General features: G+C 36.5%; 1 protein-coding gene across 7 annotated transcripts in view; it reads left to right on the top strand.

Annotated features, from left to right (window-relative positions):
• Positions 1–13,383, top strand: part of gwl (serine/threonine-protein kinase greatwall) — a 524,263-nt gene that overhangs the window by 61,042 nt on the left and 449,838 nt on the right. For all 7 annotated transcript variants that reach the window (XR_016549465.1, XR_016549466.1, XR_016549463.1 and 4 more), the window contains exon 4: positions 109–200. Coding sequence is in view for 3 of the 7 variants with exons in the window: in XM_090404739.1 (XP_090260865.1) it covers positions 109–200 (92 nt within the window). In the remaining 4 variants the exon portion in view is untranslated. The remainder of the gene's footprint in view (positions 1–108; positions 201–13,383) is intronic.

Genomic DNA, 13,383 nt, shown 5'->3' with positions numbered 1-13,383 from the left:
TCATTTAGGGAAGTTATTTTATTTATACAAAGTAAATTTCTAAAATATGATCTTAATAAGGAAATCAAATCAATGTTTTTTTTTTATAATAATGATTTTTTTTTTCAGTCTTAGCAGAAAGGGATGCCCTTGCACTAAGTAGAAGCCCTTTTATTGTACAACTGTTTTATTCTATGCAGTCTAAAAGCAACATATATTTGGTAAGTAATACTCAATTTGTTTACTGTGCATTGTCGAGAGCCTAATGGGTCTGAAGGCTTTCTTCTGGGGATGGTCCATTAGATTACATGATTATAGTGTTTAGGATTAAACCGCAGAAGTCTAAAACACTGATGGAACTGACATTCTGGCCACTACTATTTGTAGTATGTTGAATTTCAGTGGAGTTCATTTGGTGTGCAGCATCCAAATCCTCTGCCTAACCTTCACATTAGTGGGCCTGTTAATAGTCCCTGGATATATTCTCCAACTAGCAGGCATTTGATTATTAGACCTGGGGGGGGGGGGTAAGCCATCCAGGAGTGAACTAAAGTGAGCAGGGCAGGAGTCATTGTGTGGTGCTGATACTCCTCAGAATGAAAGTGGTATTAGGCCTCACCAGGTGGTAGATGAGCTTCATTGCCTAGTGTAATACCACCACTTTGATTATTGGAATCTTAGAAGTGGTCAAAAACCATGTTTGGATATCAGAACAAAGCCCAAATTACTTGTCCCCCCTCTTCCCTCCATTTCTTCCAGCATGCAATATGAGTGATGTTTTCATAATTGCATCAGACATTTGGATAGACCCACCATTTCTCCTTCTTGAATGTACAGCTTTAAAATAGTTATTCTGTTGACCACTCTCCTACTTAGTATACTGGGCTGAGTTTAATGGTAATGTTTTAGGAGTCGTCCTAATTGGCTATAGAATAATCTTGCTGCCACTGTTCTGCAAGTATGCCTGGAGGGAATCCAAGTGATGGTGAAAACTCTTGGTAAGACATCCATTACCAAGGTAATGGATGCCTTACCAAGCTACACACCTTTGCAGCATGTGTGATTATAATGGATTCCTTACCGCTTGGTAAGAAATCCATTATAACTTCCAGTTTCAGCCACTAACAACAATCATGAAAAGTCAAGCAAAGAGAAGTAGATTGCATGTGGATAAAGGTGAATCTTCCAAAGCTTTTTTAGATGCACATCATAAATGTTTGTTGTCTTAGCTCCGGGCTCAGTAATGTTCATTTCTGCCCACCTTCTGCAAAACCAGATATGCACACATCCTTTTCCCTAACAGGAAAAACTCAAATTTGAACTTCTTTGAGCACTACTCACCTCAGATTTCCAAAATTGCATTCTCTTGGATTCTTTTCATTTCAAAGGTGGTATTTATTCACATGTCTGCTTAGATATACCATATCAGAGAGCTTCCAACAGATTTTCCTCTTACCCCATTCCACCAGATTCATTTTTTGCCTCTGTTGTTCTTCTAATGAAAAACAACTATTTAGAACTTCTTTTTTTTTTTTTTAATTTTCTTTCCTAGCATGGTGGACAAAAATCAACATCTAAATGTTGTTCAGTCTTTTGATCAGTACATTTCTAATGAATCATCATTATCTGAAGCAATTCTTAAGGGTATGGAAACATTTTAACTTCTCATCCTTTATCTAAGTCTTGGTTTACCAAGAAGTGTGCCAGGACTGTATAAGGCATAGGTAGCCAACAGCAGGCACGCAGCCCGTAACGTGATTTTGGTTGTAAGTTTTGGTGATAAAAACTATATTCAATTATATGTATTATCAATTTAGCTATTAGTTTCGACCGTTGATTTTCTGATTGATATACTAGTTATATTCATTATTTCTGATGACGGAAACACTTTATATTCTCAACACGGAATCAAAATTGCTTTAAAATGATTACTCGATTTATAAAATCTACTGCTTCTCTGTGCGAGTTGTAGTAGTGGTAGATTTCTATGCGCTCCAGAGTAATGCATCATTGAAAGTCACTTGCTCTGCTCTGGTTACAGTGATCAGTTTCACAGTTAACAGGGTTATAATTGCAGTTTGTGTCCCCTGGTCAGTTACTTCAGCCTTTGTGTACTATGAGTAAGAAACATAAGATCTGTGAAGTAAACAGGTCATTTCAGGAGAAATGGGAAAATGAATTTCTGTTTATAAACAATAACGACAACAAAACACATGCCTTGTCTGTTTGCAAATATTGTTTGTGCACAAGGAATATAACCTCAAACGCCACTACATACAGTGCCATGTCGCTAAATACCAAGAATACGTTAGACAAGTACGTACTAAAATTGTTATTAGCGTTGAAAATCAACTTTGATGAACTTGTTGCCACACATGAACGGCCACAGTGTTCTCATTAAATTGGGTTACATGTAAAAAAAACCCGAAATATGTAATTAAATTTAATTAAACAACATATTTAAATCAATCAAGCATTTTATATTGTTCTCCCAGTAGCAAAATCATTTAACAAATATAGTAATTCAATACATATAACTAATGCCTCAAAAAAATGCATAGTTTATTTTTATTTAAGTTCTCTCTAAAAGTGTGCAGCCCGTGACACTACCACTCATCATATATTGACCCTCGTTTAGAATGAAGTTGGCCATGCCTGCTATAAGGGAAAAATTGGGCTTATATTGAAATCTCTCTGTCTTTGTTTTTTTAATACCAAAGTCCAAAATAGCTGTAAGAAAACTTTCAGCACATCCAAAACTGATTTTGAAAGGAATAAAAGCAGAAAATTTACATCATATCCAAATGCCAGCACTGTACTTTATAATTTCTTTCCAAGCTGTTTTTTTCCAATTGTGGACAAAAGTTATATGACTATAACTTCTGTTCAACCATGCTTCCATTATATTTGAATGGTGCATTGTTACCCACAGAAAAAACGAATCTCCTGGTCTCTTATTTTTCACCTAATTTTTGCATAGATGATCTTAGTTAATATCTTTCTGCCATTTGAAACATCCAGTGTTCAATTCCCTATTTGATTTTTTGCCAGAAAAAGATCAGAAGAATCTTGTTCAAACTGGAAACCAAAAAGTCTCCTGACCCTGGTGGCATTTCTTCAGTTACCGAATATTCATTTTCCTTTATTCCTTCTACTGCTTTTTTTTTCATATTCAATCATTTCCGAAGAAAGGCAAAAAATTTAATTACCATCCAATTTCATTCACTCCAGTTCTTTTTGAAATCATGGAGAAAACAACACATCATCATCATCATCATCAATTTCCTGCCATGTACCCTCAAGGGGTGTACAGGATATGACAGTACTACAAGAAAAAATTACATCATTACTAACTTCCTATCTACAATTTTCCTCCAAATCAGTCTGTTACTTGTCAAGACTCCAACATTATCAGATCTTATATTTCTATCGTCTAAGGCACTTTGTACCGTATCAATCCACCTATATCTTGGTCTTCCTCTGGGTCGTTTTCCTGCCAACCTGGCAGAGAACACTTGTTTTGCTAATCTTTCCTCTCCCATTCTATTTAAGTGACCATACCATCTGAGATTAGCTCTGCTAACGCATTCCTGGATGCTGACAATGTCAAGTTCTTTCCTAATATCCTCATTTTTAATATGATATTGCCATTGATGCCATCTGTTCACGCCTCTAATCTTTCTCAGGACACTCATATCTGCGGTCTCTAGTCTTTGGTCAAGTGTTTTACTTCTGACCCAGCTCTCAGATCCATAAGTTAAAATTGGTTTGAACACAGTCTTGTATACAGCTAATTTAGTGTTCCGACTAATTTCTTTCTTATTCCATATGAATTTATTCAATTGACTTCCCACGATACCAGCTTTGCTGATTCTGTTGTCTATTTCTATATTTAGTTTACCATCTTCAGTAAAAATTGTGCCTAAGTAGCTGAAATGTTTTACTTGTTCCACAGGTTCTCCATTCACAACACAGTTGACATTTTCAATGATTCTGCCTATTTTCATTGTCTTTGTCTTTTTATTGCTGACCTTCATACCATATCTATTACAACAGCTATTCAATTTAGTCAGAGAATCTTGCAGACTTCTAGCGGATTTATTTAGAAGTATAACATCATCCGCATAAAGCAAAGAGCTGACATTAACATCTCCAATTTTGATATCAGGTTTAATACCACATTCCTTCATAATGTGATCCATATAGATAATGAATAACAGAGGGGATAATGTACATCCTTGTCTCACACCAGATTTAACATTAAACCATCTTCCTGTACTTCCTTCAATTCTAACTGCTGACTCACAACTCAAATAAAGACTAAGTATTGCTTGATATAATGCCCCATTGACACCATATAACTGCAGCGTATTGAATAGCTTCTCTCTTGGCACCTTGTCATATGCCTTTTCCAAATCGACAAAACTTAAATACAGATCTTTGTTATATTCCCATGCTTTCTCGACTATTTGTCGTAAAGTGAAGAACTGATCCTGACAGCCTCTATTTGGCCTGAATCCAGCTTGTTCTTCACCAAGCTTTTCTTCCACAATTCTTCTCAACCGTTTCTCAAGTATACTTGCATAGATCTTGCCAGGAACACTCAGTAGGGAAATACCTCTGTAATTCTCACATTCAGTTTTATTTCCCTTTTTATATATGGGTACTATGAGAGCTCTACTCCAATCATCGGGAATTCGTCCCTCTGTCCAGGCTTTCTGAACTGTGCAGTGCAGCCACTGTAAGACTCTTATACCACCATACTTCAGCATTTCTGGTCGAATATCATCTACTCCTGCTGCCTTTCCACATTTCAAGCCTTTGATGGCTTTTTCTACTTCAAGTATGGATATGTATTCCTGACTGCATGCCTGGTCAGTGTTTTTTATCACTGTGCTGTCACCACTGCTTGTTTCATTTAGCAGTTTTTCAAAGTAATTACTCCATACTTCAAGGATATCTTTTTCTCCTGTTTTCATTTCACCTTTATCATCTCTAATTCCTTTTACAGCACTCTTTCCTCCATTCCTAAGCTTCTTCAACAACCTCCAGAATATTTTGCCACCTTCTTGATATTTATTTTCTATATTCTTGCCAAAGTCCTCCCATGACTTTTGTTTAGCTAGTTTTACACACCGTTTAGCTTTCTTACATTTGTCTCTGTATTCTGTAAGAGTAAAAGCTGACTTATTTGCCAGGAACTTTTGATATGCTTTCTTCTTTTCCTTCACTGCCTCTTTAACTTCCTGTGTCCACCAGGGAGTTCTGATTTTTTTATCTTTGCACACAACCTCACCACATGCCTCTCTGGCAGAATCAATCAATGTTTCCTTCAGAGTTTGCCACTGAATCTCCAAGGTTTGATTCCTGTTCTCAAACTCTTTCATTTTCTTTTCAATAATATTTCTGTATTTTAGTCTACAGTTTACATCTGAGAGCTGCTCAACTTTTATTCGCTTTAAAACTTTCTTACATGTTATTCTTTTCAATATGAAATTCAATTTTATCCTGCGCAAGACTAAATAGTGATCACTTCCAATTTCAAATCCTCTGTACACTCTGGTGTCCTGCACCAGGGAGAAAACATCACAATCAACAATAACATAGTCAATGAGACTTTTCTTATTCCTAGCCTCTTCTCTCCATGTGAATTTGTGCACATTTTTATGTTGGAACATGGTGTTAGTAATAACCAGTCCATGTCCTGAGCAGAAATCCAACAGATATTTGCCATTATTATTAGCTTTGCTCTTTTCTCCAAATTTTCCCAAAATATTTTTGTATGTCTCACAATCATTTCCTACTCTACTATTTAGAACCCCAACAAGGACCAACTTTTCCTTTTTCATTGTATCAGTTGCTTTTTCTAAAGCTTCAAAAAATTCCTCCACTTCTACCTTAGTAGAACCTTCTGTGGGACCATAGGCACAAATAAGTCTCATTGTCCAGTTCCCCATTCTCATATTTGCCCACATTACTCTACTTGAGACTGACTGCCATTCAAGAAGATTAGCCTCGTATTTTGTGTTGAATACTATGGCTACTCCTTCTTTTCCTTGATTGTTATTGCCTGAATATAACATTTTGTATTTATTGCTCAGAAAGATCTCACCAGTTTTGGTCTTTTTTGTTTCAGTCACCCCTATTATGTCGATCTGGTACTTATCTAATTCCTCAGCTAGCTCCATTTCTTTGCCATTCAGGCTTCTTACGTTGATAGTACCGATCTTTAACTCTGGTGATGTTGAGTTGGGGTTTGTTTTCAGATTTGTTCCAGTAGCTGACTTTTCGCTGTTCACCCTGGTTCCCTGGCGAAAACAACGGGGGCCTTGTTTAACCGGGCGACGCCCCAGCCGACATGAAATTTTGTCATGTTGTAACATCATTTTTTATTTTGGTTTAACCAATAAGAATACAATTTGGTCGGCTAAATCCCAAATTGTCAGCCCATCCTCGTTCGTTCAGTATCAAAGTAGATACCCAACAGGGTGCACCACGAGAAGGTGAGATTGGACATTAGGTCAGAAGCCCTGGTCGGTTCTCCGCATTCCTTTAAAGGCTATGTGGAGGTCACCTCTCAGTTATACAGCTTTGACCCTTAAGCACCCGAGAAAACAACACTCAACTATTAAACTATTTCCAGTATGGATTCTCCCATTGTTGATCAATAGGTGGTCTTCTTGCCTATGTTTTCCACATTTGGACTTATGCCATCGAAAAGATTGGGTGATCTCAAGTAGTTATCTTGATATCTCTAAGGCATTAACTAAGTTTGGCACAAAATTCTATTAAATAATGTAAGTAAAAAATATTTAGAGTAGATGGCAGAAATTTAAAGAGGTCATAAAAAAAGGCAGTAAAACCAACAATTCCCAAATTTGAGAAGAAGATGAGTAAACCCTGGATGAATGACAAGATACTGAAAATGATGGAGGAAAGAATGAAAGAAATTCAAAAATCATCCTGAATACAAGAACTTAAACAAGATCAGGAAAGAATGCAGGATTGGAAAAGAACTATGGCTCAATAACAAATACAAGGAAATTGAGCTTTTGGACCAAAAACACAAAAGCCAGAGAAATTCAGGAAAAAGTTAGGGAACTAACTAGAAAATCTGGGAAAAGGGTAGGCATTCATTGCATTGAAGATGCCAATGGAAAACGTCCTAATGGAGAAAGTCAAAATAAGGGATAGAGTATTCAAAGGAATCCTACAATCATGGAATTATGGCACAATGCCTAAAGATAAGGCCATAACATCACTGACTGACATATATAACAAAATATGCGAAAAAGGATACCTGCCAAAAGGCCTTTGACAATATAGAACATGAATGACTAATAGAATGCATAAAAAAATTAGGAGTAGATGGGAAAGATACTAGATTATTGATAAATTTATATTGGGAGTAAACTGCCTCAATAAAAATTGCAGGAGAAACCTGAGAGGAATTCTCAGTAAAGAAGGGTGTCAGACCAGGTTGTATTCTTTCTTGTAAATTGTTTAACCTCTATATACTGAAAGTATCTTCCAAAAATTAGCAGAATTTAAAGGAGTGACCATAGGAAGTAGAAATGTAAACAACTTAAGCTATGCAGTTGATGCAGTACTGCTGGCTGAAAACCAAAAAGCTCTTTTCAAAACCTACTAGAAGAGATTCTGAAACTAAGTGAAAAATGTGGACTTAACTTCAAAAAAAAAAAAAAAAAAAAAGCCAAAACCATGCTGGTGACAAGAACAAAAAGGAAAGTAACCAATATAAATATTAAGATCACAGGAAATACTTTAAATCAAGTAGAGAGTCATATATATTTGGGTCAACTAATTACAAAGAGTTGAAAGTTTATTTTTCACTTGGTTAGACTATGATAAATTTAGTTTAATCCTTTATCCAAGTGTGAGCAAACAAAGTTTGTGCCTGAAAGTATCTTCAGGACTGGGGTAAGGTGGCACAACACCGGGCAACTCGTTGCAGAGGTGGAGCAAGCTAACATCACTCCTATTTACAAAGAGTGGAAGGTGTGAAAAGGAAATACTAAGGAAGATAGAAATTGCTAGATCAACCTTCATTAGCATGAAAAACATTTTGACCTCAAGGGAAATTCACACAAAAACAAGAATTAGGCTGTCCAAATGCTACATGTGGTCAACACTGCTATATGGAGCAGAAACCTGACAGTATCAGATGTGAAAATTAACTGAAAACCTTTAAAATTGGATCCTTCAAAGAATCCTTAGAGTCCCATAGACTGCCAAAAAATAAATAATTTAGAGGTGATTGGAGAAGAAAGGACTCTGCTGAAAACCATTAAGAAAAGGAAAACCCTTGGTCACATACTTATGCATGAATCCCCACAAAAAAACACTTCTAAAAGGAGTGATACAAGGAAGAAGAAGAATAGGAAAACAAAGAACAGATTGGATAGGAAATATCAAGGACTGGACCTTTTTGTCTTAATGCAAGAGAGAAGCACAAAATCGTACATGGAGGGTGGAAGCTCATGGTGTCATCATCCTAGAAGGAGATGACACCTTAGAAGACCAAATATCCACAAGGCCCTGTTCTTTTACCTTCTATCTTTGTTCAATATATTGCAAATCAAATACACTGCACTTCTCTATCTCATTTGAAAAGATTTGCAGTATTTGGATCACCAAAACATTTTCAGAATATCATTTTCTGTAGTCCTAAATTTTGATCTCTACATTAAGCGTCAAAGCTATATAACTGAGAGGAGACCTCCACATAGTCTTTAAAGGAATGTGGAGAACCGACCAGGGCTTCTGACCTAATGTCCAATCCTCACCTTCTCGTGGTGCACCCTGTTGGGTTTCTACCTGGATACTGAACGAACGAGAATGGGCTGGCAATTTAGGATTTAGCCGACCACATTGTAATCTTATTGGCTTAAACCAAAATACAAATTGATGGTACAACATGACAAAATTTCATGCCGGCTGGGGTGTCGCCTGGTTAAACAAGGCCCTCCATTGTTTTTGCCAGGGAACCAGGGCGAACAGCAAAAAGTCAGCTACTGGAACAAATCTGAAAACACACCCCAACTCAACATTACCAGAGTTAAGGATCGGTACTATTAACATAAGAAGCCTGAATAGCAAAGAACTGGATCTAGCTGAGGAATTAGATGAGTATCAGATGACATAATAGGGATGACTGAAACAAAAAAGACAAAAATTGGTGAGATCTTTCTGAGCAATAAATACAAAATGTTATATTCAGGCAATGACAATCAAGGAAAAGAATGAGTAGCCATAGTATTTAACACTAACGAGGCTAATCTTCTTGAATGGCAGGAAGTCTCAAGTAGAGTGATGTGTGCAAATATGAGAATGAGGAACTGGACAATGAGACTTAATTGTGCTATGGTCCCACAGAAGGTTCTACTAAGGTAGAAGTTGAGGAATTTTTTGATGCTTTAGAGAAAGTAACTGACACAATGAAAAAGGAAAAGTTGGTCCTTGTTGGGGATCTAAATAGCAGAGTAGGAAATGATTGTGAGACATACAAAAATATTTTGCGAAAATTTGGAGAAAAGAGCAAAGCTAATAATAATGGCAAATACCTGACGGATTTCTGCTCAGGACAAGAACTGGTTATTACTAACACCATGTTCCAACATCAAAATGTGCACAAATTCACATGGAGAGAAGAGGCAAGGAATAAGAAAAGCCTCATTGACTATGTTATTGTTGATAGTGATGTTTTCTCCCTGGTGCAGAATACCAGAGTGTACAGAGGATTTGAAATTGGAAGTGATCACTGTTTAGTCTTGAGCAGGATAAAATTGAATTTCATATTGAAAAGAATAACATGTAAGAAAGTTTTAAAGCGAATAAAAGTTGAGCAGCCCTCAGATGTGAACTGTAGATTAAAATACTCAAAGATTATTGAAGAAAAAATGAAAGAGTTTGAGAACAGGAACCAAACTTTGGAGATTCAGCTGCAAGCCTTGAAGAAAATCTTGAACGATTCAGCCAGAGAGGCATGTGGTGAGGTTGTCTGCAAAGATAGAAAAATCAGAACTCCATGGTGGATACAGGAAGTTAAAGAGGCAGTGAAGGAAAAGAAGAAAGCATATCAAAAGTTCCTGGCAAATAAGTCAGCTTGTGCTCTTAGAGAATACAGAGACAAATGTAAGAAAGCTAAACACTGTGTAAAACTAGCTAAGCAAAAGTCATGGGAGGACTTTGGCAAGAACATAGAAAACAAACATCAAGAAGGTGGTAAGATATTCTGGAGGTTGTTGAAGAAACTTAGAAATGGAGGAAAGAGTGCTGTAAAAGGAGTTAGAGATGATCAGGGTGACATGAAAATGGTAGAAAAAGATATCCTTAGAGTATGGAGTAATTACTTTGAAAATTTGCAAAATGAAACAAGCAGTGATAGCACAGTAGAAAAAAACACTCAACAGGTATACAGTCAGGAATACATATCCATGCTTGAGGTAGAAATAGCCATCAAAGGCTTGAAATGTGGAAAGGCAGCAGGAGTAGATGATATTCGACCAGAAATGCTGAAGTATGGTGGTATAAAAGTCTTACAGTGGCTGCACTGCATAGTTCAGAAAGTCTGGACAGAGGGACAAATTCCCAATGATTGCAGTAGAGCTCTCATAGTACCCATATAAAAAAAGAGAAATAAAACTAAATGTGAGAATTACAGAGGTATTTCCCAACTGAGTGTTCCTGGTAAGATTTATGCAAGTATACTTGAGAAACGGTTGAGAAGAATTGTGGAAGAAAAGCTTGGTGAAGAAAAAGCTGGATTTACACCAAATAGAGGCTGTCAGGATCAGATCTTCACTTTACGACAAATAGTTGAGAAAGCATGGGAATATAACAAAAATCTGTATTTAAGTTTTGTCGATCTGGAAAAGGCATATGACAAGGTGCCAAGAGAGAAGCTATTCAATACGCTACAGTTATATGGTGTCAATGGGGCATTATATCAAGCAATACTTAGTCTGTATTTGAGTTGTAAGTCGGCAGTTAGAAATGTAGGATGGTTTAATGTTAAGTCTGATGTGAGACAAGGATGTACATAATCCCTCTGTTATTCATTATTTATATGGATCACATTTTGAAGGAAAGTGGTATTAAACATGATATCAGAATTGGAGATGTTAATATCAGCTCTTTGCTTTATGCAGACGATGTTATACTTCTGAATAAATCCGCTACAAGTTTGCAAGATTCCCTGACTTAATTGAATAACTGTTGTAATAGATATGGTACGAAGGTCAGCAAAAGACCTTCATACCATATCTAGTGAATAGATATGGTATGAAGACAAAGACGATGAAAATAGGCAGAATTGTTGAAAATATCAACTGCGTTGTGAACGGGGAACCTGTGGAACAAGTAAAACATTTCAGCTACTTAGGCACTATTTTTAGTGAAGATGGTAAATTAAATATGGAAATAGACAGCAGAGTCAGCAAAGCTGGTATGGTAGGAAGTCAATTGAATAAACTCATATGGAATAAGAGAGAAATTAGTCCGAACACTATATTAGCTGTATACAAGACAGTGTTCAAACCAGTTTTAACTTATGGATCTGAGAGCTAGGTCAGAAGTAAAACACTTGACCAAAGACTAGAGACTGCAGATATGAGAGTAATGAGAAAGATTAGAGGCTTGAACAAATGGCATCGATGACAATATCATATTAAAAACGAAGATATTAGGAAATAACTTGACATTGTGAGTATCCAGGAATGCGTTTGCAGAGCTAATCTCAGGTATGGTCACTTAAATCGAATTGGGAGAGGAAAGATTAGCAAAACACAAGTGTTCTCTGCTAGGTTGGCAGGAAAACGATCCAGAGGAAGACCAAGATATAGGTGGATTGATGCTGTACAAAGTGCCCTAGGCCAGGGGTCGGCAACCTGCGGCTCGCAAGCCACATGCGGCTCTTTGGATGTGAAGCTGCGGCTCTTTAGTTCCATACGCAAATATTATTTATTTTATCAAAAAAAAAAAAAAAATTAAAAATCGTTCTGAATCGATTAACGAGGATTAGGCACCGATTCTATCTCTCAGCCACTTGTACTCGCTTTTCACCGCACCCCTCCCCCGTGACACGCATCGTCACTGTCGTCAGTCCGTCGGAAGTTTATATGTTTGGCAATTTTCATTGATTTCGGCATAACACCTTTACTCGTAAACTAAGTATCTAATATTTGTAGTATCTAACAAACTAGAGGGGAAGATATAGCGAATGCCGTGCAAACATGCCTTGAAGACAATAAGATCTTGTGGCTCTTTAAAAACTTTGAAATTTTGTAAATTGTAATTTTTGACTCTTCCGACTCAAAAGGTTGCCGACCCCGGCCCTAGGCAATAGAAATATAAGATCTGATAATGTTGGAGTCTTGACAAGTAACAGACTGACTTGGAGGAAAATTGTAGATAGGAAGTTAGTAATGATGTAATTATTTCATGTAATACTATCATATCCTGACATGTACCCTCAACGGTTGTACATGTCAGGAATTTGATGATGACATTATTTTTCAGTGGGGGTCAGTGGCAGCCCGTGAAGTTTTAAGTGGGGGTGCTGCCTATACAAAATAATTTAAAAAAAAGTATTTTTTTCCTAATCAGTAACCAATTTATTAATAAATTGGTTACTAATTAGGAAAAATATAATTTTTTTAAAAATAATTATATTGTATAGGCAGCTCCCCCACTTAAAACTTCATTTGCCGCCACTGGCGGTGGTTATTTATGATTGATAAATGACCTTATTAATTTCAGTTGCAAAAAAAAAAAAAAAAACCCATTGCATTTGGTGGTATCCAAATCTCTAGACTATCTGAAATTTCTGTTGTGGGAATTAATTCAACTTCAAATTTCCCCACCTCTCTTGGAATAAGCATATCACAAATATCACTTGATTGAATCCAAAAAAAAAAAAAGTTTTTTTTTTGTTCAAGGTGCTACTTTACCTCTGAACAGCTACCAACACTGTATATAAATCATAAAATCTGTCCAACCATTGAATGCTTGTTCTCTCATTTTGGATCATGCCTATAAGAACACCCTAAACACAGCTGTAATTCACAACTCTCTTTTGCACAGACATTCTCATTTATTGCCGTCTGCATTTTCTGCAGATATTTCCATGGACACAGTTCATCAGAATTGGCATCAATAATTCTCTCACTCTCTGCTAAATTTGCTAAATAATAACACAAATTCAGAAGAGAATGTGAAGTCATTCAGTATCTCTTTACAATTGAATCACAAACTTGAAGAACAACTTTTTGTCACTTTCCTTCTTTCCTCTACTGCTGCCATTTGGAATATTTCTTCTTATGTATTTCCTAAGGAGTACAATCTTCAAAACCAACATTAACAAGTTTCTTCTTTCTCTTCACT

This window comes from Typopeltis vanoorti, chromosome 15 (assembly GCF_054136105.1).
Source record: "Typopeltis vanoorti isolate ZY-2024b chromosome 15, IOZ_Tvanoo_1.0, whole genome shotgun sequence".
Lineage (NCBI taxonomy): Eukaryota > Metazoa > Arthropoda > Arachnida > Uropygi > Thelyphonidae > Typopeltis > Typopeltis vanoorti.
This window is presented reverse-complemented; position numbering and strand designations above follow the sequence as displayed.